The sequence below is a fragment of the Balaenoptera musculus genome, chromosome 3 (assembly GCF_009873245.2).
Source record: "Balaenoptera musculus isolate JJ_BM4_2016_0621 chromosome 3, mBalMus1.pri.v3, whole genome shotgun sequence".
NCBI classification, from domain to species: Eukaryota; Metazoa; Chordata; class Mammalia; order Artiodactyla; family Balaenopteridae; genus Balaenoptera; species Balaenoptera musculus.
This window is the reverse complement of record NC_045787.1, coordinates 29,968,168-29,995,352: the sequence shown is the minus strand read 5'-3', so window position 1 is coordinate 29,995,352 and position 27,185 is coordinate 29,968,168. Positions and strand designations below refer to the sequence as shown.

Here is a 27,185-nt window from a genome sequence, read left to right as displayed (position 1 = left end):
CGAACATTTCAAGACAAAGGCAATCCCTACCTAACAGTAATGCTAAAACACTTATTGAGCGCTTCCTTTATGCTTGGCTAGGCCTTTTCATGTGTTAATATTCATAGCCTTAGGAAGTGGAAGTAGTATTTTAAACCGAGTTGAAGCTTTGGGAAGTGAAGTAACTTAACGCAGATATTCCCCGGACAGCCCCAAAGTCTCCAAGTTCCTACTAACTTCTTGTTCCGACGACAAAATACTAATTTAAGTGGGAGGAGTAAAGCTTGGGAGAGGTTAGTGGTGCCACTGAGCCTGCCCCCGCCTAGCTGAGAGCAGGATCAGGACCCCGGGCGGTCCCGCACTTGATTTTATTCCTGAAATAAAAGGCTAGTCTCTTGCTTGGGTCCAGGGCTCTTCCCCGGGGCCTGTGGGAGCTGCTGGACGGGGCGGGAAGCACAGGGTGAGGGTTGCCCAGTCGCCCCCCAGGAAGCGGGGTGGGGGGGTGTTGCGCGCCAGTGCTGGTGTCGTCGTGTTGGCCACGCGTCCGGTGTCGTCGTGTTGGTACCGGCGGGGGCAGCGGCCCTGCTCGAAAATCCGACCCCTGGGATCCGGTGGCGGAAGAGAAGGGCACTTGTGGGATGGCCGCCAGGGAGGCGCACCCAGGAGCGGGGACGAGCAGGCGGCTGGGAAGGAAGGAGGGTGGGGGGGGGGTGCCCGGGGAACCGCCGGGCTGCCGCGGTCCGGGAGGAGGGCGGTGCCGAGTCTGGCGGGGAGCCCCGAGGACCCGCGGGGCCGAGGCGCCCCGGGCAGCGCGGCGGCCCTCGGCGTCCAGGCCTAACGCGCTCTCCCCGGTTCTCTCGCCCGCTCGCCCGCCCGCCCAGGTGCCGCCGCCGGACGGGACTCTAAGATGAAGTTATGGGATGTCGTGGCTGTCTGCCTGGTGCTGCTCCACACCGCGTCCGCCTTCCCGCTGCCCGCCGGTAAGAGGCCTCCCGAGGCGCCCGCCGAAGACCGCTCCCTCGGCCGCCGCCGCGCGCCCTTCGCGCCGAGCAGTGACTGTAAGAACCGCTCCCTCCCCGCGGGGGTCACCCCACCCGCCGCTCGCACGCACCCCAAGTCAGCCCCGACCGCAGTGCGGCCTCCCGACCCAGGGCAGAGCCGCGCTGGCGCCGACGCCCCCTCGCGGTTCGTAGCCACCGGCTGGTGCCCCAGGACCCCAACACCTAGTCTGCATGTGGCACGCGCTGGTTTTGCCCAGCACAGGGGGTAGCACATTTTTCTGCTGCTCATTTAGGGTTCCGAGGAACAGCTGTTTTCCCCAGCGGTACCACCACCACCACCACCGTAGGAAAACACGCAGTTGTCCCCTTTCCTCTGCTTCCCCATCACACATACATACACCCCCGTTTTTTCTTCCCAAGCCCTCTTTCTCTGTTTGGGTGTGCCTGGCTTTGCTGAATTCTGAAAACAATTGCATTTCCATCCTAAACTGCCCTTGCAAGGGAAGAGGCTGAGGTTTCACAAAACCAAGCCAGAGTCAGAGAAAACACAGAAGGGCCTTGATTTCCAGAACAAGCATCTGGGCAGTGTCAAATCTGTTCAGAAAAGTTCCAGTTCTAGAAAGACAACGATACATAGTGCTAGCTGGGGCTAGGGGGAAAAGAAACAAACAAACCATCGTTCACTCCACACATGACAATGTTAACTCTTAAGAAAAGACCAGGTTATTAATATTAGAAAATGAGTCTGTGATTTGCCTCTCAAAAGTGTCTTAGCAGTTTATCAGGGCACGTCAACTATGATTTGATATAATTTACCCTCCGCTCTTGAGAAGCTATCTATTGCATAAAGCAGAGTATGCTTCAACACAAGTTAGAGATTATTGGGGAGGTATGCAGGTAACAAAGGTAGCAGCAGAGAATTTGCACAACCCCAAACTAAAGCAATAGTGACCGGTCACCATAACCACTCACCACTCCCGTTACCCTTCAAGCTGTTTTGCATTTGAAACATGCACAGTAGAAAGGGTCCCAGAGTCAGCTGTATGCTAGAGTCCCCCAAACCTATGGCCTTGGGCTAAAAATCGCCCAGGAAATGTGATGTGCTTATCTTATGCTTAATTACAACAATTAAAGCATCGTCTTCCAGAAGTCCCAGGGAAAAGAAAACGTGCATTTTTCTAAGGCAAATTAAGACTTCAAGAGTGACTTAGGGTTAGAAAGAGAACACAGTTGATCCCTTGAAATTGAAGGAACTGTTCCAAGAGTTTTTGTCCATTAGTTGTATAAACCTATTTTTAAAGGCTTTGGTTTCAACCACGAGTTTCCATCTTAGCGTATACAATGTTTCTGCAGTAGAAACTTAAAATGCCCTTTAGTACCATTGTCTTCAGAACTGTACCCATGAGGGCTGAGTAAGTGGCTTTTCATTGGTTCAAGCAGCCTAGGTCAGAGGAACAGGAACACAGTGGAAGGTAATAGTTTTCTAACCAAGACATTCTGGAGAGAAAAATGACTGTGCCTGATTATGAAGCTGATTAATTCATGGAGGTTTAATTAGCATATTAGTATCTTGTCTACTTAGGCTTATTTAATGCTGGCTCCTGGTGCTGGCTCTGCTTTTGGCTAATTCTGTGACCTTGGACAAATTACTTACTACAGAACTCAATGAACAGTTTACAACTATACAGTAAAGGAAGGCCTTTCCACTCCAAAATGCCAATGATCGTGAGATTGGCCCCCCCCCCGGAAGACCCCCCTCCCCCACCTGCACACTCCACCCTAACCTTCCTTTGGGAAAAGACTCATAAGAAAAGACCCCTGCTCACTGGACTCACCTGGGGAACTTTAATGACTGCTGATGCTGGGCTTCACCAGGAGAGATTCTGATCTCATTGGTTTGGGGCGTGGCCTGGGCATCTAGATATTTAGATATTCCCCAAGTGAGTCTAATGTGTAGTCAGGGTTGAATCCCTATGGCTTGATAATACCCTAAGAAAATCCGTGCCTCATGTAAGGTACAGGCAGTCACAAAACAAGCAAGGTAGCCGTAATCCTACTGATGGACGGCGGTAGCTGGGGGTTCTGGGGAAAGGGAGATCACTTCCCTTTTCCAAGACTGACGCTAAGTCATCAATGGACAAGATTCTGACCACTGTGTTTACATTAGAACCAGCAGAACACACCTGATTCTGTTTTATCTATCGGAAGACCCAATAGATCCTTGAAAGAGAAATGTTCCCAAAGAGAAAGTGAGCTGCATTCTAAGCCAAATTGACTTCCTTCCAGGTATGTTCAATTCGGGAGCAAGCTGTCAGTGCGGGGAAGGCGGACTAATGACAATGTGCAGACTTTGAACGCTCAACCAGTGTCAACATGCTCCTGTCACAGCGCTGACATTTATATCCTGCACTGTACGCCATGCAACTGGTTAAGGCTTATGTAGAAAAACATTCAGTCACTCGTTTCATTTGGAAATAGAAAGTACCGTAAATACTGGTCCCTCTTCTTTTCAAATGCTTGTAACTTAGTGATTGAGCAAAGGCTCTTTCATGCCACCTTGAGTCATTCTGTGCTGTTTAAAGGGGGCTGGACTGCACCCTGTCCACACACACACCCTTGAGGTTGCGTGTATTTTGCTGGTTCCAATATAAGTGAAACAGCCAGAATTCTGTTCCTACCGTTATCATGAGCTGAACCAACCAAGTAGAATTCATAACTGGCTCACTCGTTTGCCTAGAGGTTGACGATAAAGTTCATGGGCTGTGGCTGCCTCCTGTAGCGACTTTGAACTTGTCTAAACGCAAAGACTTGTGATTTTCCTTTTGGGGCATCCAAGACTTTTCCCTGTCACCATCTTTGGCTTTTTTTTTTATTTTGCTTTTTACCCATATCTTCTCCAAAGGGCAAATAGAGCAGGCCTGAGGCATCTAGAAAGCGAAACTAGAAGGTGATACGCACAGATGTCATAGCATTTTAGAGCCCAAAGGTACTCTATGGTCCCCAAGCCTAAAGATGTAAAGCAGCTTGTCCAAAGTGCCAGAGTTCCATGATGGCAGGAGGAAGATCTGCTGAAGCCGGGACCAGAGTTTCTCCAAACCACTGAAATGCAGAGCGTTCAGTTTTGCTACCTAGGGGAAAACACTTTATGTGGGAGGAAGGTTTTCAGCTAATGACTAAAACCGTGTTGCACAAGGTTGCCTGAACTTATTAAAGGTTAGTTAATCGTAGTCACATACCAGATCTCAGCTGTGTATGATAACTCTAAATGTGTTTCATAAGTGAAAGCACAAAATGCATGTGGTTTTTAAAAATTTGCGATCTAAAAGCACATATTCATTCAACAAGTAATTAATGTGTGCCTGTATGTGCCAGGCACTGTCCTAGGTGCTAGGGAATCCTTGGTGCACAGACAAAAGCCCCTGTCCTCATGAAACGTACTCTCTAGTAAAGGTGCAGTGTGTGGTGCAATTTGGTAGCATTGTAAACTAAAACTAAACATGAAGAACCTTGCGCTGAAAAGGTGGGCTTTCTATGTGACTGGAAACCAACTAGAAGAAACCCTGAGCATTCTTAAATTGTAATTGCAGGTAATCCACAATTTATTGTAATCTAATGGGGTTATATTCCACCAGTTTGCTAGCAAGTCACAAATTTTCCTAGAGAAACCATCTTACAAATCTAGCTATCAAGTTCCCAGACTAGCCCACAAAAATCTATGTAAACCGTGATAGAACCGAGATATAATTCACAATATTATTGGGCTAGGGTCTCTTCCCAGGTTGCCAGGTCCCATAATCTGCAGAAGGAGGGCATAGAGCAAATCATGGAGTTTCAACAAGCAAGAACTCACGTTCACACATTCAGATCAGTCTATGGTTTGGATCCCAGCCTTGCCACTTACCCAGCTGTTACTTAACAGCTCTGAAAGCGCAGTTTCCTCATCTGTAAAATAGGAATACTATTCATCCTACCTCCTGGGGCTGCTGTGAGAGTTAAACGAGATAATGCTTTGTAAAACCTGTGCCCCATAAACAACTGTTGTACTTGCCACCCTCCTCCTTGCAGCATGCACCCAGTGAATGCCTTTTCTCCCGCCACAGACTTTCACTTCAGCCCCTGCCAAGCCATTGCTCTAACTGGTGGAATTTCAAGCAGCCTGACAAAGCATGGAGAGTGAAAGAAATGCAGGCCTTGCAGGGAGGCTATTTTGGGCCCCAGAGACAGTCAGTTGGTCAGCACGTAGGCGGGCCAGTCTTGCCTGGGATTCTGCCCCCGGGTCAGCTCCCCCTGGCTCTTCCCAGGTTTCACAGCTCCTTCCCTTCCCCATTCTCTGAGCCCACATAGTTCCTCTGGAATTGTTCCCACCAGATTCCCATGTTAGGGAGACCCTCTTCCCCATGGGAAGAAGGGGGCCAGGGCACACTAAGATCCTTACAGGTAGGTGATAAGGGGGCTGTGAGTTGGAGGCTCCCTGTCTTCAGATAGAGTATTTCTGTTTTAAGTGATCCCACCTGGATATTTAAGATGGTTCACAAACCCAGCAAAAAAACTGTTAGTGAATTTAGTAAACTTTCAGCCCATTGTTATTCGGCTAAGAAAGCTTCTAGTGCAATAAGCTGGTTAAATTTTAAGCTTTCAAATCTAATGTTGTGGGTTCAGAGTTCAGAATAAATAAGTGCCGTCCATCTATTGCTTCTTATTATTTTAGGGACTGTATGAATAGATGATACTGTAATAAAGTCCCTAAGCTGGAAAAGGGCTGTGCCACTTGGGATGGGGCTCCTGGAATCAGGAAATTGCATGTCAGGCTTTTAGGAAGCATTGATTTCTCACTTGAGATCTGAGACCAACATCTCATTCTGGCCTCAGTCTGAAAACCTATTTCAAACTGTTGCTGTTTAGAGAAATCTATTTCAGGCTTAATTTGAATTGGCCAGTCTTAGGACCTTAGGCCGATCCAACAGCCAAACAATTATTCTCAAAAGATTCTACTTTCACTGATAGAAAAATAAAAGCTATCTGGCATTTTCCCCTCCTAATGTCCCCTTTCATCTTTGTTTCTTTAGCACTTAATGGTCCATAGCCCCTTTATTCAATTAAAACACATATTCTTTAATTAATCACTTGAGGTCAATCAGGAAGCAAGTATTAAATAGCTTTCATGCTCTAGGTGCTGTGTGGGCATCTAAAAGGCAAAATTGTGAACTTAAATAGCTTATGATCTAGTTGTAAACTATGGATAGGCTGATGGGTGGGTGGGTGGGTGGGTGGACTGTCGTTCCGACAGATAGCTATGTCTACCAAGGCATGTATGTTAGCTGTGGTCATGGTAAGAATTCCTAGCAATGAAGTCACTGGGATTCGGAGATTATAGCAGGAAAGAATTTGGGGGAGAGGGGGGATTTGAGCTGGTACTTGAAAGATGGGTATTAGGAAAGGAAGGGAAAGGGAAAAGGGCACATTCCAGACCAAGGAGAAGCATAGGCAAATTTGTGATCACGATATGGGGAAGGGGCAGGTGGTGGCTACAAGGAGGAGGCCAGACTAGTCGCCAAGTACTGAGAACAGGTGGCGGGAAGTAGTGTGAAATTTAGGATATCTCTGTAGGTGATACCCAGATTATGAGATACTGTAAAATCCAGGAAGAGAAGGTGCTTGCTCTGTTTCTGATGGCAGCAGGGTGCCGCTGGAGTGTCTCAAGCAAGCAGGCGGCAGCAAGCGGGATCTCACTGCAAAGCCTTCTTGCTGCAAAACTTACAAGCCCCAAGCTTCACGAGTCTATAGCATAGGCATATTTTTCATTTTGAAGTGTGCCCTTATTTTTAAAGTGTCTAGGCATAAGCACAATTGAATCAACCTGTTAATCCTCAAATAAGTGAAGAGCTACGAATAAAAACTTAAGTTAGTATCATACAGCTGAACGTATTTACAAAACAGAAATAGACTCACAGACATAGAAAACAAACTTATGGTTACCAAAGGGGAAAGGTGGGGGAGAGGGATGGATTGGGAGCTTGGTACTAGCAGATGCAAACTATTATATATAGGATAGATAAACAACAAAGACCTACTGTATAGCACAGGGAACTATATGCAATATCTTGTAATAGACACGGGAAGTGGGAAGGGTAAGCTGGGATGAAGTGAGAGAGTGGCATGGACATATATACACTACCAAATGTAAAATAGATAGCTAGTTGGAAGCAGCCGCATAGCACAGGGAGATCAGCTCGGTGCTTTGTGACCACCTGGAGGGTGGGAGAGAGGGAGATGCAAGAGGGAAGAGATATGGGAACATATGTATATGTATAACTGATTCACTTTGTTATAAAGCAGAAACTAACACACCATTGTAAAGCAATTATACTCCAATAAAGATGTTAAAAAATATCTTGTAATAAACTATAATGGAAAAGAATCTGAAAAAGAATATATATACATATACATATATATATATGTATATATATATACATATATATATATATATCTGAATCACTTTGCTGTGCACCAGAAACTGACACAACATTGTAAATCAACTATACTTCAATTAAAAATAAAGAAATAAATAAAATAAAAGCTAAAGAAAAATAAAGTTAATATCAGAGCACATCTTAGCTCTCCACGTGGTAACCCACTTTTTAACAAATAAGGTTTTTTTAATTTATTTTATTGAGTATAGTTGATTTACAATGTTGTGTTAATTTCTGCTGTACAACAAAGTGATTCAGTTGTACATATATATACATTCTTTTTCATATTCTTTTCCATTATGGTTTATCACAGGGTATTGAATATAGTTCCCTGTGCTATACAATAGGACCTTGTTGTTTATCCATCCTATATATAATAGTTTGCATCTGCTAATACCAAACTCCCAATCCATCCCTCCCTCTCCCCCCTTCCCCCTTGGTAACCACAAGTCTGTTCTCTATGTCTGAGTCTATTTCTCTTTCGTAGATAAGTTCACTTGTGTCATATTTTAGATTAGATTAGATTCCACATATAAGTGATATCATATGGTATTTGTCTTTCTCTTTCTGACTTACTTCACTTCTTATGATAATCTCTAGGTCCATCCATGTTGCTGCAAATGGCATTATCTCATACTTTTTTATGGCTGAGTAGTATTCCATAATATATATATATATATATATATATATATATATATATATCACATCTTCTTTATCCATTCATTTGTTGATGAACATTTAGGTTGTTCCATGTCTTGCCTATTGTGAATAGTGCTGCTTTGAACATAGGGATGCATGTATCTTTTTGAATTATAGTTTTGTCCAGAAATATGCCCAGGAGTGGGACTGCTGGATCATATGACAATTCAATTTTTAGTTTTTTGAGGAAATTCCATACTGTTTTCCACAACGGCTGCACCAGTTTACATTCCCACCAATAGTGTAGGAGGGTTCTCTTTTCTCCACACCCTCTCCAGCATTTGTTATTTTAACAAATAGGTTTTGCATATTGTCCTAAAATCGAGTACGTTTGAGCTATACTGGACAAGAGGAGATGTTATTTATCCCCGTTGTACAGATGAAGCAATGAGACCTAGAGATTTGCTCAAGGTCACAAATCCAATAAGTGGTGAAGCCAGCAAACCTCAAACTTCTAGTCCCAAAGCCAATAATGCTGGCTTAACACAGACTGTTCTCATATTAGTAGATTAAGAAAACACAAACCCTGGCTTGCTAAAAATGTATTCACTAACTGAAACACGTCTTTCTAGGAAAATCAATGAGCAAACTAATAGAAAGAAGCAAGGAATATTATATTTCCTTGAGGCCCTTTCTTTGATCCCTGTTTGGGCTGCAGTGGGCTAGGCTCATATTATTAATGGCTATTTCGAAGTCTAAATCAGGACATTTTAGGGAGAGAAACATGTATTTCTCTGCACACTCCTATAATATCAATGCTTTTTGCAGTGAGAGAAGGCTCCCTAACTCTTCGGGACAAAGTGAGGTCTCCTAGAATGCTTGATAGGCTGATGGCATTTGGGAGGCCTTCGAGAAGGCACTTGTCCTCAGGTGGCTTCTGTTCCGCCCAGGGAAGGAAGCGTCCACTTGGGAAGCCAAGGGTGACTGCACACGTGCCAGAGTGATGGCCTCTGTGGGAACAGGAGTGGGATTGCATACACAGATCTTGGGTCACTATTGGGAATCAACTGCTTAGCTCAGTAGAGACAAAACCCACTTTTGTATGATTGTATAACTGAGCATGGTTTTTAAAGCCTTCAGACTTTTTTGCTTGCAAACCTACAAAATTACATTGAAAAACTATTGCACACTTCTAAAGTGATATCTGCAATTTTATCACAAGTTTAAATAGTTGTAGCAGATGTAATTTCCAGCCCATTTGGGAACTAGATATGTGCTTCAAATCTATTTTTGGCAAAACCTTGGAGCTGCAAATGTAACTTATTCAATTCGTGGAAAATTATCAAACAGATCAGCTCAAATAAGTTTATTTTTTGGTCAGAAAAGATCCAACTTCATTTTCACTTCAAATGCACGTGTTAGTATACATCCATGACAACCACCACTCCTCTGGATCCTAATTATAAGATGAATAGATGGATGGGTGGATGGACAGACAGGCAAATAAAGCACCATGGCTTGCCGTGAGTGCCTGGACAGAATGAAATACGGAACCACCAACTTTGGTATTTCCTGATTCATTCATATGGGACTTTTCAGTAAGTGTTCATGGTACAAAGAACACTCACATACCCTTTTCACCAAGACTGACCTCTCGTTAGCATTTTGCTTCATTTTTTTTCCTAAACCATTTGAGAATTACCTGCAAACATAACAATAAATAGTTCAGCATGAACCTTCTAGGAGCCAAGGACATTACCTTATATAACCACAATTCAGTTATCAGTCTCAGGAAACTTAACATTTACACAATACTGTTATCCAATAGATAGTCCATATTCAGATGCCCCCACTTGTGGCAATAATGTTCTTCATAGTTTTTTCCCTTAATTGAGGGTCACAACTTGCATTTGATTGTCATGTCTCTTTATTCTCCTTTAATCTAGAATTAGCTCCCGAGCCTTTTTTCCCACAACATTTTGAGAAGTCCAGACTGTCTTGCCTGCTGTTCTGCAGACTGCCCTTCGGTTTGGATTTGTGTGATTGTTTCCACGTGATTAGATTCAGGTACACATCTTTGGAATACTAAGTTCATGATGACGTGTCCTCACATCATGAGTCACCGATACCAGTTTATCCCAAGGAGCCATGCACGCCTGAACTGTCCTTACAGGTGTCTATCCACCAGACAGGGCCTCACGGTAAAATGAGTGAGCTGGGCAGGAAGGCAGAAGGATGACTGTGAAAGGAGAACTGGCTGCAGGAGTGTTCGTAGGTGGACCAGTCTTAGGACGCAGCACATGTGGAATTTGGGGATCTGGACATTGATTCTCTTAAAACTACCCATAGACTCTGTTGAAAGTCCTCATGTACCCCCAGAGGGATACATGCCACAGGCTGAAGACACCGATCTATGCCATGGTGGACACAGAATATTGTTCATGGGCTGTGGAGTCAGTTGATGTTTGTGTGGTTAATTTGGGGGCATTTCTAGGAAGAGAGAAGGGGCAGCCCAGACTCCCAAGACAGGCCTGTTCCTTCTCCCCACAGACCACCATGCCGGGGCCTCCAGGCCTTCTCCTCCATGGGACATGCTGGACAAACAAGGGGCCAGTGTCTGCATCCCCTTTGTCCGGAGCCGGCAGAGTTGGTCTTCACGCCACTGCCTCCAGTGTAACGTCAGTGAAGAACGGGCACAGACGTGAAAACCATAGGGACTGACTTTTGGTGCCATTTGTTAAGTACTTTCAGGCGCTGAACCGAAAATGTTCTTCCATTCCGTGTAACTCTCCCCACTTTCAGGGGAGATCGGGGCTGCACAGGGTTAATCAACTTAACCAGACCGGACCCAGGAAAGCCTGAGGGAACACTCACTCTTTTGACCATCCCGCATGACCACTTCCTGCCAGCCCACCACTCTCCTACGAAGCTCTTCTGGCTATGTCAGCGAGGAGAAAAGTCAGGCGTGGAGGTTTTGTAAATGCAGCTGTTTTTCAATGATACATCTAGCTAATTACCTGAAGAGTCTTTGAGATTCCAGTAAATTCATCCACCAAGGGGTAGAAAGTCCCTCCTCACATCTGACCACAGGAATCCATCAGGCAGGCTCCAATGATAAAGAATACTTTTCCTTCACCCCCTTTATTCTCCTTTCAGCTTCTTAATCCCTCCTCTCCTTGCCCAGGTCCCTCAGGCCCTTCGAGTTCTTTCTACCCACTGCTCAGGTGGGCCCACTGGGAAGGGCCCAGGGAAGTTGAATGCAGGACCCAGTGGAACCATGGGGCCTCTCAGGCTGCAGGCAGGGCTTTGTGGGAAGGAAGGAGCCAGGTTCTTTTGCTTTCCAGGTTCCTTTGGGGTTTCCCCTCAAAAACCACCTGCCTCTGAGAACATCTCAAGGGATTATTTTCCCAAGGGGCGCTTTGTACGCTTCATTGTATTGGGTAACTTTCTCTCCCTCCCCTGTTAAGTGTTTTATAAGGGCAGTAGCAGGGCTCCTGGTGTGCACTCTTGAGCATGAGGTGTTTACAGCTGGCTGTGGTCTGCTTTTAGCTCGCACCAGGTGTTCATGGATTAGCTAACAGATGGACACCCTATTGAGTATTTTCCTGACTTAAAAGCAGAAGAATGGACCTTTTCCCCTCAGGGGAGCCATTCTGTATTACCATAAAATTATTAACATCACTATAATAAAAGTATGGACCACATAGGTGGAAATCAGAGCAGGGCAATTAGAAGCTGAGTAACAAAATGAATGTAGTCCATCTTTCCTGAGTGAAGTTTTTGGCTATTTGTATTCATAGAGTAATTTCCATTACAGTGATGACAAGTTTTCTTAGTTAAATTGTAGGATAAGTAGTCAAGATATGGTATAGCTAATAAGTGTGCGCGATGTTGGTCAAAGTAGGTGGAGGTGGTAACTAAAATGGCATTCTGGTGGGCAATTGGCCTTTAAAAGTATACCCAAGGCTTCTTTTTCTGTATTTTGAACTGGTTGGTCTTTTCTTCTGTCTTGAGAGGATCCAGAAATGCTTTTTTAAAACAACAAAACACTGGTGTTTTTACAACGCAAATACTTTTCAAATAAACCCATGTCATGTTTTATTGCCGGCAAACCACTGGTCATGGAGAGAATGCCCTGGTAGCTCTGGCAGTGGTCACAGTGACTTCGTAAATCGCCTCAGCTGGTGATTGTTCATGGGAGAATAGATGCTGTGGACCCCTCTTGAAATTAACCCGAGTCCACTCTGACCAGGATGGTCTATCTAATGCTAGATGAATACTCTGTCCGAAATAGGAAAGTAAGGGTGGTCGTCACGTGACGTGAGATGCCTCAGCATTCCAGTACTTAGAGACCCATGGGTGCTTTATTTTAATTAGTTCAAATAAGTGGCAAAGTCAACACTTTTAAATAGTAGCAGATGACAGAACTTTGAATTTTTCAGAGAACTGCAACACTCTCCTGAACCAACACCACACGTTTCAGAGGTCGCTGAAGGTCAAATAAAAAACAAGCGTCAACGGCCCCCAAGACAAGCTGTGGGGCTCTTACAGTGCATTTGGTAGCAGTTGCCGTGGATGATTCCAGCCTTAGAGTCCTAAGACCAAGCAGCAAAACCAGAAATGAATAAAACAGAGATTTTGAGAAAATGGCAATTTTGCCATTTGGGTGAGGGAGACTGCAGGATTTTAGCGTGTTGGTGTCTGTGTCCTCTCAGAGGCCACTGGCTCCTTCTCTACCTCTACAGATGGAGACTGGGGTGTAAGGATACCTCCCACTAGAACCTGGGTACTTTGAGACACAAGTATAGGGCCCTTTCTACACATCTCTTCACCTCTCCTAAATAGGGCATAGGAAGATGACTTGATGAGTTGAGAGGCACTTGGTTATTTCAGGTGTAACCAAGACGTTGAACCAAGAGGCAAACGGAAAAGGTTGAGAACTGCTAGAACCTAAAATACCTCTTATGGGGTCTCCTGGGGCCCCTGATGGTGGCGGTTAGCAGAATGCTGCTGGGGCTTCAGCAGAGGCAGTCCTCTCCCTGACGGGGGTGACACCAAGACTTAGACTGTCCGCATCTTAGGGCATCAGCACTGGGGAAGGCCCCCGAGAGGGGCTAGCCAACCTCAGAAGCGTTCAGTGACTAGTCCAAGGTCACAGGCTGGGCAGGGACTGACCCCGGACTGGAATCCCAGGCTCTGTCCTCTCCAGCTCTGCAGTGAGACTTTATCATTTGGTGCCAGCGTGAGTTTGAGGAGCTTCCGGAGACGGGGCCTCTCTGTCTGAATCTGCCACCGCCCTTGGCTGCCGGTTTTCCGGTTTTAACTGGGAAATTGCCAGTTCTGCCTTAGGGTGATACGCAAGACCCAGGATGTGGGAGAGATGCCCCTGAACGGCATGCTTTTCCCTTTCTGGAGACGATTTACATTGTTCTGTGGTCCATGGCAGCCTAACTTTAGAATCTACTTACCTCAGTTCATGCTGAACTTTCCAGTAGAAAGTGTGTTTCTCACTTCCTGTTCTGAATGTGGTAAATGCTTGCAGGTGAAATCAGCATATCTTGCACTCTTTCCAGAGTAAGTTACCACATACTCGAGACTAGACAAGCTGCATCGTCGTGGAATTTTTACTTAAAAACAGATAGGCAGCTTGGAGCCCTAGAACAAGTCTGAGCTTTGAAACCAAAACCAGCTGAGTCTACATTTATGAGCCACGTGGCCTTGGGCAGTTAGATATTTACCTTCTCTGAGCCTCAGTTTCCTGATCTGTAAAGTCGAGATAAATATGCGACCCCGACTTAAGCCTTGCAGGGATGTTGTCAGGGTTGAAATTAATGCTGGGTGGCATCCATCCCACCTTTACACTGGTCATACTAAGTACATCAAGGAAGCTGTCATTTCAAATAGAGGGTGATGCATTTTTTTGGTAATGTGAGGAATTTTAAAGGTAAGACTCCATCATGTAGTTCTCATAATACTGCAGTATTAGTGAAAGAAAATCATGTTTGTACATTATTGAAAAGTAAAAACAGCATTCTAAAGAATGACATTAGTTGGGAATTTTCTTGAGAGGTTACATAAATCTTAGGCTGATCTTTCCACGTAAACCTGCATGTGTATATGTGTATATACACATATATGTTTGTATATATGTGTGTGTGTATACACACACACAGAGAACTTCTCTTTTTTATATACTTGGTCTACAGAGCAATCTGTACTTTACCTGGGGTACAGGTAGGCAACGAATATCAGATTAAATGTCCTCCCCCCCGGGGGGGGCGGGTTTCACGGGCCTCCTTTTGCAGACAGCCTTTCAGGAGAGGCCCCACAGGCACAGTATCTCTGGCCTCACACCCAGCGTCTAGCCCACCCCAGAACTGGGCACCACCTGGATTGAGGGCACCCGGGCGCTGATTGAAGATGTGCCTCTCGCCTGTGTGGCCTTGACCTAGGCAGTAGGTCACCCCTGAGGACCTCAGCGTATTAACCCTTGCCCTTCCAGTACACAGAAGCTGGATGCTTTTCACTGAAGTACAGAGGTGGGCCCTCCCCAGAGCGAGAAACACCTGGGCCTTCTCTCCAGAGCCTCTGCATCCTTGAGGCTAGTTCTGGCCTGGAAGACGGCTCCTGTAGGAGAGGCCCACTGTGGGTGCGAGGGTCCAGCCCTCTCCTTCCTGGGCCCCTCAGGGCCCACCCCACTCCGGGTAAGGGGTCACCTCCTCACTGCTTTCTACACAACCTTACGCTGCCTCCCTCATGGGCCCACGGGTCCAAGACAGGCTGAAAACCGGCTTAGACACCCAGCCAGGCCGGGTGAGGAGGGGGACAACCCAATACGAGTATAAAATGACCCCTTTGATTAAAATATAATTAACCTGAAAAATATATATATATATAATTAACCTGTACTCTTTTGAAGAGAAATCTAACATTTAAAAGAATACTTTGTCCACTAAATGCCAGCTTAGCCAAGATAATGTTTTGAATTATGTGCTTCTTAGTTCAGCTATTACAAGGAGTACTCCGAGGTCTCACCATTGTTCCTACAAAAACTCAATTAACTTTACCAGATAGTCAATATCCCAGGCCTTTGTTCCTGAGGTAATGTTACTGTTTTCCCACAATCGAGGGGGGCAAAGTCTCTGCAGTGAATGGTTTGGTTTGTTCCCAGAGTCTGGCCCGGTACAAGGTTTCATTTGTTTAAATAACATTGTTTATACAAAGGACACATCAAAGTTAAAATATTTTAAATAGAATAATGCCAAAATATTTAGTTGCACCCTGAAGGATGACTTAAATGCATCTGAGCGTTTTGATTTTTCGAAAACTTTAGCTTTTAGATGTCCATGTTTTCCCAGATCTAGCCTCCAAGTGGGTCTGGGAAATGGGCAAGTGTTTGACTTGCTTTTTAAAAAACGATGCTCCTCTTTTGTGCTTTGCAAGTATTTTACTATCAAAGCTCATACTAATGAGGGCCATTTGTGTAGCTGACATGCTGCCAAGCCCTTTATAGGATAAAGAAAGTGGTACGCCATTAAGTCTTAATTTGGGGAACTAATCCAAACCCAACCCCTTTGCTGCCCCTGGCTCAGTGAATTCCAGGAACATGGAGGCGGCTGGGGGCTTCTTGGTCCCCCAGGGAGTTTACTTGCCTGAGCCAGGTGTGAGGCCTCTGCAGAGACCCTAAAGATTGGCTCAGTGGGGGCATGGCTCACAATGCCCCCGCCAAATGTCTAGTGTTGATAACTTGAGGTCTCTTTAGAAATGAACTCAGTCAGCAGCAAAAGGCCTCGGATTAGGAATTCAGTTGGAAGAGACAGGCCGATTTGCTCTATGGTTTGGAAAATATAATGTTGCCCTTTTCTAGTTTCCAAAATTCATATCCATGTAAAACTTTCAGCATAAATATTTATTTTTTCCTCTACTGTTCAAGAAGGAGAAGAAAGGGGGCAGGGGGGAATCCCTTCAGTTCAATAAGAATCACCTATGTCCTGAACCTGAGGCTTAAATAAACATTTCCACCTTAACGACAAGGCATGAGGGAGATGTCCCATCAAAAGCAGTTCTCATTAGCTACACTCTTTCTTTTTATATTTTTATTTTTATTTTTGGCTGCATTGGGTCTTCGTTGCTGCGCGGGGGCTTTCTCTAGTACGGCGAGCGGGGGCTACTCTTCGTTGCGGTGCGCAGGCTTCTCATTGCGGTGCCTTCTCTTTGTTGCGGAGCACGGGCTCTAGGCGCACGGGCTTCAGTAGTTGTAGCATGCAGGCTCAGTAGTTGTGGCTCGCGGGCTCTAGAGCGCAGGCTCAGTAGTTGTGGCGCACGGGCTTAGTTGCTCCGCGGCATGTGGGATCTTCTGGGACCAGGGCTCGAACCTGTGTCCCCTGCATTGGCAGGTGGATTCTTAACCACTGCGCCACCAGGCAAGCCCCTACAGTGTATAGTTTAACACATCAAACACAGATTGACTGCTTCCCAGGTGCCTGGAAGCCTTTTAATTCAGGCTTAATGATCCATTCACCACCTCACCCAAAAGCATAAGTGGTTGGTGCATTCACACTGCTACACGCATCACCCCAAAAACGCCAAGCAGAAATTAAAATAAAGAAAAAGGAACTAAACGTTCTCATAATAAAGGGTAAGTATGTCCCAAACATTATTGAGGACTGCTTATACTAAAAATTTATTTGCTAGTTATCTGAAATTCAAATTTAACTAGGTATTCTGTATTTTATCTGGCAAGCAAAGCCAGTGGACAGAGTCATGTGGTCAAAATGTCTTAAAAAGGAGGGACAACATTTTTCCAGAACTTTGAAAGTGTCAGGCAATAAATAAGAACATTATAAATGCTGATTCAAATCATCATTATAACCCTAGTAATATAAAATTATGTAATTTATCATGTTATATAAATTAATGAGTCTCTATAAACCAGTGTAAGTTGAACTTTTGTAAGTCAAATGTTTTCCCATTCGTTTATGTTAAAATTTTAGTAATATTTCATCCTCATTTCTGATTAATCCTCAGTTGATTCTCAATCAGTTTTAACTTCCATGTTCCCAGGTTCTTAAATTAATGATCTATTCAGGAGTTCTTGAAAAGAGCCAGGGACCCCATCATGTGGATCCTTTTGTAAAACAAAGAGTCTCTTTAGAAATTTGAAGACTTTTTTTTTCTGTATTTTGACTAATCACCCCTAAGATACCAGGTTTAGAAGTTCAGACTTCTATTCAAGCATGGGTTTTTGAAACTGAGCACACCTAATTTCCTCTTTTATAGCTTATTATTGAAAAAAAAAGTCACAAATAGCATAAGCAACTCATTTTCCGAAATAAGTAGTTCATGTCTTTAACGCAGAGTGCTTTAAAAAAATTTTCAGGGAATTTCCTGGTGGTCCAGTGGCACTTTCACTGCTGTGGCCTGGGTTCAATCCCTGGTCTGGGAAGTAAGAATCCTGCAAGCCGTGTGGTGTGGCCAAAAAAAAAAAACAATTTATTTTTTTAACATCTTTATTGGAGTATAATTGCTTTACAATGGTGTGTTAGTTTCTGCTTTATAACAAAGTGAATCAGCTATACATATACATATATCCCCATATCTCCTCCCTCTTGCATCTCCCTCCCACCCTCCCTATCCCACCCCTCTAGGTGGTCACAAAGCACAGAGCTGATCTCCCTGTGCTATGCGGCTGCTTCCCACTTGCTATCTATTTTACATTTGGTAGTGTATATATGTCAAAGCTACTCTCTCACTTCGTCCCAGCTTACCCTTTCCCCTCCCCATGTCCTCAAGTCCATTCTCTATGTCTCCGTCTTTATTCCTGTCCTGCCCCTAGGTTCTTCAGAACCATCTTTTTTATTTTTTAGATTCCATATATATATGTATGTTAGCATATGGTATTTGTTTTTCTCTTTCTGACTTACTTCACTCCGTATGACAGACTCTAGGTCCATCCACCTCACTACAAATAACTCAATTTCGTTTCTTTTCATGGCTGAGTAATATTCCATTGTATATATGTGCCACATCTTCTTTATCCATTCAACATTTTTTATTTAAGAACAGAGAAGGAAAGGAAGGGAGAGAGGGAGGGAGGGAGGAAGGAAAGGACGAAGGAAGGTGGGGAGGGAGGAAGGGAGGAAGGATGGAAACTTCCTAAGGGAGTCGAGTAGAAGCGGTTCAGAGGAAATGACAAATTCAGATTCCAGTACTCTCCCACTCTTCCAGTCCTTCTTGAGAAAACGTTACTCCCATGGAGCTAGAACCTTTCTGAATCCTCAGGATGAAGTGGGCTTTGAGAGCTGACACTTTAAAGCTGCCGGAAGCTGGCAAGGGAGTGAGCTTGGTTATTCGCTGCTTACTCGCCCTCAGGAGGGAGATGACGGTGCTGATCGGCGCACGCAGCTGCCCGCGTGACGGAGGCTGTTTATTTTGGAGCCTTTCATTTCATCATGGTGCGGTTCTCAGCTGAAGCCCAAGTGTCCCCTGGATAAATTAAGGACTCTCTCTTTCTCCCCTCATAAAGTGACCTAACTCGTTCAGAAATCATTGTGGGCCTCCAGGGACCAGATCCTATTGTAGGCACCTGGGATCCACTGGCGAGCAAGCCAAGCAGAGGTCCCTGCCTCGTGGAGGTGACATTCGCTCAGAGAAGACAGACAACAAGCAGTCAACATAAGGAAAGTTAGTCAGACAGTGTGTTGGAAGGTAGTGAATATTATGCTGGGGAGGGAAGAGGGCGGGAGGGTCTGGATTCGGGCTCGGGAGGGATTGCATTTGAAGCAGGGAGGTCAAGGTGGGGCTTGGTGGTGGTGACATTTGAGCAAAGACTTGAAGGGGATGTGGGCGTGAGCCACGGGGTACTCTGCAGGAATGGTGTTTCAGGCAGAGAGGGAACAGCCAGCACAAAGGCCCTGAGTCCCTGTTTGTGTTCTGATCTGTGTGGGTCTCAACCACGATGATCTTGCCCCCAGGGGACGTTTGGCAATATCTGGAGACACTTTAGTTCGTCACTGCTGGGATGGGGCTGGGGGATACTACTGACATCTGGGTAGAGGCCAGGGATGCAACTAAACATCCTCAAATGCTCCCACAACAAAGAATTTTCCAGCCCAAAATGTCAGTAGTGCTGAGGTTGAGAAACCTTGTGTTTGAGGAACAGTGAGGAGGCCAGAGAAGCTGGAGGGGGAGGCAGTAAGGAAGAAAGAAGTTGCATACGAGGTCAGTGGTAACAAAGGCTGGGACAGAGTGGGTGGCCAGGTCAGGGGGGGTCTTGGGCCAGTGTGGACTTTGGCTTTTATGCCAAGGGAAATGGGGAGGCATTGGAGGGCTTGGAGCAGAGGAGGGACATGAGCTGCATTAACAGTTTTAACAGTGTTGCTCTGGCTGCCAGGTGGAAAACAGACTGAAGGAGGGTAAGGCTGGAATGCAGGGGCTCGGGGGCAAGAGGCGATGGGGCACAGACCAGTGGAAGCAGCTTCGAGAATTCTGTGCACAGAACGATGCAGTGCCAAACTTTAGATTCTAGATTTAGGGCAACAAGGTGATCTGGAAATTCCACACCATCCCCACTCTTTTCATTACTATATGTCATATGTTTTGCATACACACACACACACAGATGAGAGAGAGAGAAACAGAAATAGATATGGTTAAGTTGCCTTAGCTGGATTATGTTTTACACAACAGGATACCTGATATCTGTTTTAACAATTTGTTCATAACAAAACAATTTGACGTGGGTTAGGCACAGTGTAAACCTTCTCTGCTTTAACATGGGCTTGGCAAAAAAAATTCCCTCTTGCTAACAACTCTTTTGTAGCATATTGTCCTAAGCCACATATAACCCTAAACATACTAAATTACCTGAAAATGGGATGGGGAGCATAAAAGGTTTAGTACCTAATAAATGGGCGTTTGAATTGCTTTCCTCTTTTAAAAATATATTCAGTTGTTCAAAGTTACTCTTCTCTTACTTGATCAGCCAAAGCAAATGCTTGAAACACAGCAGAAAACGCCAAGAGACTGCAAATTCATGCGTTTGCCCAAAGGTCTCAAACATCGTAGAAGCATCACGTCAATCATTCCTCCACGTGATCTCCCTAAAATGCACATCTCTTGTTCTCTTTGCAACCAAAGCCAGTGGGAGTCGTGTGACAACCTGCAGCAGAGGCTGGTCACCCCCCTCCCACCGTCTGGCCACAAACAGCGTCTCAGTCCATGTACTGCTATGACACATTTAAATGTCATCTTCCATGTCCTGGCTATTGTAAATAGAGCTGCAGTGAACATTGTGGTCCATGACTCTTTTTGAATTATGGTTTTCTCAGGGTATATGCCCAGTAGTGGGATTGCTGGGTCGTATGGTAGTTCTATTTTTAGTTTTTTAAGGAATCTCCAACTGTCCATCAACAGATGGATGGATAAAGAAGATGTGGCACATATATACAATGGAATATTACTCAGCCATAAAAAGAAATGAAATTGAGTTATTTGTAGTGAGGTGGATGGACCTAGAGTCTGTCATAGAGTGAAGTAAGTCAGAAAGAGAAAAACAAATACCGTATGCTAACACATATATGTGGAATCTAAAAAAAAAAAAAAAAAAAAAAAAAGTGGTCATGAAGAACCTAGGGGCAAGACGGGAATAAAGATGCAGACCTACTAGAGAATGGACTTGAGGACACGGGGAGGGGGAAGAGTAGGCTGGGACGAAGTGAGAGAGTGGCATGGACATATATACACTACCAAATGTAAAATAGATAGCTAGTGGGAAGCAGCCACATAGCACAGGGAGATCAGCTCGGTGCTCTGTGACCACCTAGAGGGGTGAGATAGGGAGGGTGGGAGGGAGATGCAAGAGGGAAGAGATATGGGGACATATGTATATGTATAACTGATTTGCTTTGTTGTAGAGCAGAAGCTGACCCACCATTGTGGAGCAATGGTACTCCAATGAAGATGTTAAAAAAAAAAAAGAAAGAAAGAAAATACATTAACTGTAAATACTCAAAAAAAAAAAAGAAATATAAGGTTAAATAAAATATATGAAAATTTTTTTAAAAATGTCATCTTACAGTATGACTGTATATTTTTAAAGTCATGCTAATCCAAAGAAGTGGTAAATTAGTCTCTGTGTTAGTGAAAAGTAGGCTTAATGTTTTTTAAGGAAGCTTTAAAATATAGCTGAGCTCAAGAGCTTTTCATGTGATCTATCAAAATGGTTCTTGTCCCACTCAGCTGAGCAGAGGTGTTAAGTCGGGGTGGATTTCAGGGAAGAGCACTCCTCGGTATTCCAGGTGAAAGTAGCAGTGTCTTCCAAGCCCAATCCAAGGTTAATCCTTTCTTCACCCTCTAAGACAGGGTTTCTCAACGTATGCTCCATGGACCACCCCCATCAGAATTTCTCCAGGGCTCGTTAAAAATACAGATTCCTCGGCCCCTCCCCACGCTTCCCGTAAGGGTCGGGCTAGGACTCTGCATCTCCCTGAGCATCCCAGCGTAGTCCCATCCGCACTCACATCGGAGAACCACAGCTGTAGGTTACGTTATTAGAACAAGAAGAAGGGACCTCCATCAGCATCAGCACCCTCAATACAGACGCGTTAACAAAATGGCAGATGTTATTCAAATGGCAATTCCACTTCTAAGGATTTGTTTTCAGCAAGGAAGCGTGTCACCCCCCCCCCCCGTGTCAGTCTCCTCTTCCGAGTGAATGCACTTCCTTCCGCGGAGTCTTGGAGGGTACCTTTTGGCCTGTGTCCTCAGGGTCGGGGTGGAGGGGGTGACAGTGGGCCCTGAGCTGGTGGCTTCACCGTGAGGCCGAGCTCGGCCGCCTTCAGGAGAGACTGTGATCTTGGAGCCTCCTCGGAATGGTCGTTGCTGTCGTCTCACGTGACCGTTTCTGTTTTCTTGTTGCACAGCAAATATGCCAGAGGATTATCCTGATCAGTTTGATGATGTCATGGATTTTATACAAGCCACCGTTAGAAGACTGAAAAGGTCACCAGAGAAACAAATGGCCGTGCTTCCTCGCAGAGAGCGGCACCGACAGGCTGCAGCCGCCAGCCCGGAGGGTTCCCGAGGGAAAGGCCGGCGGGGCCAGAGGGGCCGAAATCGGGGGTGCGTCTTAACTGCCGTGCATCTGAATGTCACCGACTTGGGTTTGGGCTACGAAACCAAGGAGGAACTCATTTTCAGGTACTGCAGCGGCTCATGCGATGCAGCCGAGACAATGTATGACAAAATATTAAAAAACTTGTCCAAAAATAGAAGGCTGGTGAGTGACAAAGTCGGGCAGGCGTGTTGCAGACCCCTCGCCTTCGATGACGACCTGTCCTTTTTAGATGATAATCTGGTTTACCATATTCTGAGAAAGCATTCCGCTAAACGCTGTGGATGTATCTGACTCCCGCTCCAGAGACCGCTGTGTATTGCATTCCTGCCACAAAGTGCAAAGAAAGGGACCAAGGTTCCCAGAAGATGTTTGCCCGGAGTGGAAGATAAGGACCAAGGAGGCGAGGAGGAGGAGGCAGGCAGCCGTTGTGGGAGCCTGGTAGAGGGAGATCCAGCTACAGAAAACTGGACGGGAGAGAGAGAGAAAACAGCTGTCTGCGTTCTCCCAGATGGCGGCCAGCGTCACCAGAAGCTCAGGGCCGGTGTCCCTGCTTGGGTGTTGCCATCGTTTCATCCGATACGGTCCACCGTCGCCGGTCACGGGTACAGTTGCGGATGCACTTGAAACCAAACCAGTGTATCTCCTGTGGTTTGTTTTCACATGTCTGGAGACACCAGGGAAATGGTCCTCCTGGTGTCATTCCTTGTCATTATGTTTTACTGCTGAAAGCAAGAAAGGTTTATTTTTCTGTCACTCAGTGGAGACATACACCGGCAAGGAGGAAAAAAAAAAAAGCAAAGACACACACGAGAGGTAGTAACCTTTGCTTTTGAAGGTTCAGGCCTGAGGTTTACTCCAGCCAGCGTTTTGGGGAACAGTGGGTGATTGATTTCAAACATGGTGTGTGAGGTGGGAAGAGGTTGGCTAGGAACCAAAAAGGCTGTCCTCATGACTAAAACCAAACCTGAAGGTATTTCCTTTCTGTCCTTGGAAACAGGAAACCAGTTGTGGTTTTCGGCAGCATTCTTGCAGGAGAGCGTTCGGGGAAGGCCCCCAGCTGCACCGGGGCGGGGAGGCCGCCGGGCTCTCGGTTTACAGAGAGACAGATGTTACATACACCCCAGCTCCGTTATGCGTGGTCACCAGTGACCAGAGAAGCTACTCGATGCAATGCATCTGTTTCAGATACAGAAGTATAGAGAAAATATTTATTGAGATTTAAGTTATTGTTATTTATTACCGTTCACTAATGAGTTTCTCTTTTTTCCCTTATTTATTAAAGTTTCTTTTCAAAGGTGCCAAAGTATATGTGCTCGCAAAATGCAAAAGAAGGTGACAAAGGAAATTTTAATTGGGAACAAGGGTCCATGCTTTTCAAAGTATTAAAAAGTTTTTCCGCTAGGCAAAAAATCACTTACTTTACCTTTTTTAAGAAGAGCTCTCGTGTGATTCCCCCAGATCTCAGCGTCTTACCTGTTTTCATATTTTAGAGAAGAAACGTGTCAGACGGAACATTTCTGACCGGCCCCCTTTTCGGGAGCAGTACACAGAGACCGGGGCACTCGGCTTCATTTCTTCACGGTCCTGTCTCCCAGCAGACAGGCCGTGTGCTCCATTCCCTGTTGTATTTAAGCTCTCACTCCCCTCCACGTGTATCTGTCTATCATATGCATAACCATATATATCAAAGGTTAAAGTCCCCTTAGTAGGTAGTCCTGGATTCAATGCAGACCTCAAAGTAACAATCCTGTCAGGTAGCCAGGGTTCTGCCCTGATTGTGGAGACTCTTCCTCTATCCTTCCATCCACCACCTTCCTGAGAAACGTGCTCGGCCCCAGTGCAGCCAAGGAGTGCTCCAGGCCTTCCGGAAGTGGGGTCAGCCAGTTGCCAAAAAAGCCACCAGTTGCTGCCCCTCCCTCGGGAGAAGGTGCCCCGGAAGGGTAGACAAGCAGGATGGGCCTGGGCCAGCCTCAGCACACACGCCCTGCCACCTGGATGCTGAAAGCCCTTGACGGGGTGCAGGTGGAGGGTAAGAGCAACCACCTAAGCGCCCCAGATCGTGGATTTGTCTGGCAGCTGACCCACGCTCAACGCACTGAGCCCTACTGTAGAGCTTGTTACACATCTCATAAAAGGGATTTTTATCAGAGAGATCATCTATCACTACCGTAGTGGCTATTAGCCCCAAACTATGACAGATTTAGCCGTTAAATAGCCTACTGGCCTCCCTCCAATAATCATGTTAATTTTACAAAGTAACCAAGCAGCAGCAGTTACCAGAAGTTCCCTTCCCCCCCGCCCCAAAAGACCCGAGCTGTCCATCGTTCTGCCCCCTCTGTCCTTTCTGCTCCCCTGGCACGACTCGGAAATAGAGGAAAAGGGCCTCCCTCTTGTCCTTTCTTGGGGCCCAAGCAGGGACCTTGCTGAGGAGCAGACTGCTCAAAATAGGGACGGACCCAGCAGACCAGTCATTCACGAAGCACACTCTGATGCAGCCCCAGGATCATCTGTCCGATTCAGAGAGTCCCGGCTGATCTGGTGACTGGTGTCCCCAGGGGTCAGCCTCAGCCCCAGCTCCCCGTGGAGAGCCTCTGCCCACAGGGGCAGTGGGATTCAACGGGTGCTGACAGCTTGTTCCCAGCATCACCTACACACCATAAGCAGGTTTTAACTGAAGCAAATCGCTCCACCAAATCCACAAAAGGGTAAAGTTTGTGATTTTTCTCTATCATTGTGATTACCATCTGATCCAGTAAGGAGTGCACTTCTTTGGAAGTTTTGACTTCTCTGATCTGTCTCGGTCGTTTGTGTTATACAACCAAAGTTCTCTACAGACTTTATTTTTGTACAATATTATTTTGTAACTTTTTACAAATAAAAACTCATTTCTATTGCTCTCTGTACTTCTGTGCTTCCTCACCTGCCCGGACCATGACTGGCCCAGGCTGGAAGGCCGTGCCCTTCACTACCACTCAGCCCACTGGTTGGTCAGTGGCCTTGTCCATCAACTCTCCACAACCAATCACCACCCAACTGGGGAAGAACTTGCAAAGCTGTTCTTCATTTATTCATTCAACAAATACTTGGGGCGAGTGACACTATGCCAGGCACTGTCCAAGGCACCAAGGATCCAACAGTGGCCAAAACAAACAAACAAACAAAACTCTGCTCAACCCTGGGGAGTTGATATTTTATTTGAGGGGGAGACAGACGATATTCAAAAAAGTAAAAATATGTAGGAATTCAGGTGTTGATAAATGAGTCACCATTTGTAAAGAATACAAACAGGATATCATAATAGTAAATAGCAGGGGCCAGCTCTAACTAGAGGTGACATTGAGGCGGGACTTACGAAATAGATAGGATTGTCCTGGCAAAACCCTGCGGCAGGCAAGCACTTGGACGGCACCACTGCTTTGCACAACCCTGGGTGACGCCGTTCACGTGGGTTCTCCACAGCAAAGTAGCAGAATCCCTGGAATTGTGCAAATGGTGGCCTTGGGCTTAGTTGTTGCTGGCAAGAAAAACACACTGAAGAGAGGAAATGCCACGGCCCTGGACTGGGGGGAGAGAGCATGCTTCCTCCTCAGATGACACACACCCCGTGCTGTGTCACAGGCGGCATTGTGACTATTAAAAGGTGGCCTTGTGCAGCGGCCAAACCCAAAATGTTCAAACCCATTTGGTTTGTTCAAACCCAAAATGAAACTCTGATGCTCTTAGGACTCTTCTAAGTGGCCACCAGCCTAGTCTTTCCAGCCGACCGCAGTCAGGGAAGTACAGGAAATGCCCTCCCCTTCCCGACGCTCACCATCCCCCGGGTAGGGGGATGGTACCCACTGGTACCCACTGTGGGCACTTGGAGTCCTTCTGCCAGGGCAGTGCTGAGGCCAGCTCACTTTCTCTAAGCCAAATTCTGGTCCAAAGCTCGGAGAGGAATGCGAACTCTTGCTTACCTCCACTCCTTTTACCGTTTCCCCAAAGCGTGTTCTCAGGATGACGAACCAGGTGAGATACTCGTAAAAAATGGGGTAGTTCTCTGATCAAACAAGTTTGGAAAACATTGAGTTAAACAACGTCTTGTTGAAGTTAAAAAGAGAAGTGTAGAACTTATCAGAGCCTTTACTAAACTAATGAACCTTGTGACCGTCCAGGAGGGGCAGAGCGTGCAGACTTCCCCAGGTGGATGGGACCATGAAACTGCCCATGATTTTGTTTTCTTTCTCATAACACCTGTTGCCCGTCCCTTGAAACTACCTTGGGCCATGTTGCCTGCTCCTGTAAGCATCGGGATGAGCAGAGCGGGGGACTAGAGATTAATAAAGAGCCAGAAACTACCGGGCAGCTCCCCATGTGCACAAACACACACACACACACACACGTTATGGACATTTGGGCATTGTGGGTTTCTTGTTCAGCGTGATTAACAAGTGGTCAACTTTGGAAATTTCATTCAACCGAGAAAGGGAGCGTTGAAAGCTGGGAAGTTCTTAGCAGCAATAAGAAAAGGAACCCTCGCCACGCTTACCGCAAATGCTCAGCAAGTTCAACCTGTTAGCAACCACCAGTGCTTTGGCTGGTCCATAGTTTTGGGGGGGTGGGTGCCCCCTCACAGTGGTCCTCAGAGGAATGTTTCTCCCTTTGGGCGTCTGACTGTGAGTCCTTGCTGCTGAGGGTGGTGTGACAGCACAGGACCAGGAGCCCGGACACCAGGCTCCGACGGTCTTGTGGGGCTGTACCCGCCGTCATCTCGGGCCGGTTTTCTCCTGTGTGTCAGATGCCAAAGTAACAGTTTAAAAGAACTTTTAAAAGAATCAATCCACTCCCAAAGTTAAGATGGAAAATCAGAATTCCCTGAACCTAAGTCTCAAAAACAGAAAGCCCCCTCCCCTTCACACACAGGGACCGTCTTGGGCCACAGCTGATTTGCGACCTGACCCCAGCATCACGGGGAGGAGGGAGCCTGAGCCCTCGCACCCT

At 45.9% G+C, this 27,185-nt stretch overlaps 1 protein-coding gene across 2 annotated transcripts; it reads left to right on the top strand.

The window, feature by feature from the left end:
• Positions 1-870: 870 nt before the first annotated feature.
• On the top strand, positions 871-22,549 carry GDNF (glial cell derived neurotrophic factor). 2 transcript variants are annotated; one of them, XM_036848264.1, is made up of 2 exons: positions 871-1,037; positions 22,012-22,549. In XM_036848264.1, exons 1-2 carry the CDS (start codon positions 887-889, stop codon positions 22,494-22,496), a joined length of 636 nt encoding a protein of 211 aa, XP_036704159.1. In that variant the 5' UTR covers positions 871-886; the 3' UTR covers positions 22,497-22,549. The 2 variants fall into 2 exon arrangements, with proteins under 2 accessions (XP_036704159.1, XP_036704160.1); XM_036848265.1 differs by having other exon boundaries at positions 872-959; positions 22,012-22,496.
• Positions 22,550-27,185: the final 4,636 nt, after the last annotated feature.

What these genes read in the sequence shown, in the direction of transcription:
- GDNF (XM_036848264.1), top strand. Translation starts at nt 887, where the DNA reads ATGAAGTTATGGGATGTCGTGGCTGTCTGCCTGGTGCTGCTCCACACC. An exon ending in CTTCGCGCCGAGCAGTGACT is followed by an intron (nt 1,038 to 22,011) that starts GTAAGAACCGCT and finishes CTTGTTGCACAG; the next exon opens with CAAATATGCCAGAGGATTAT.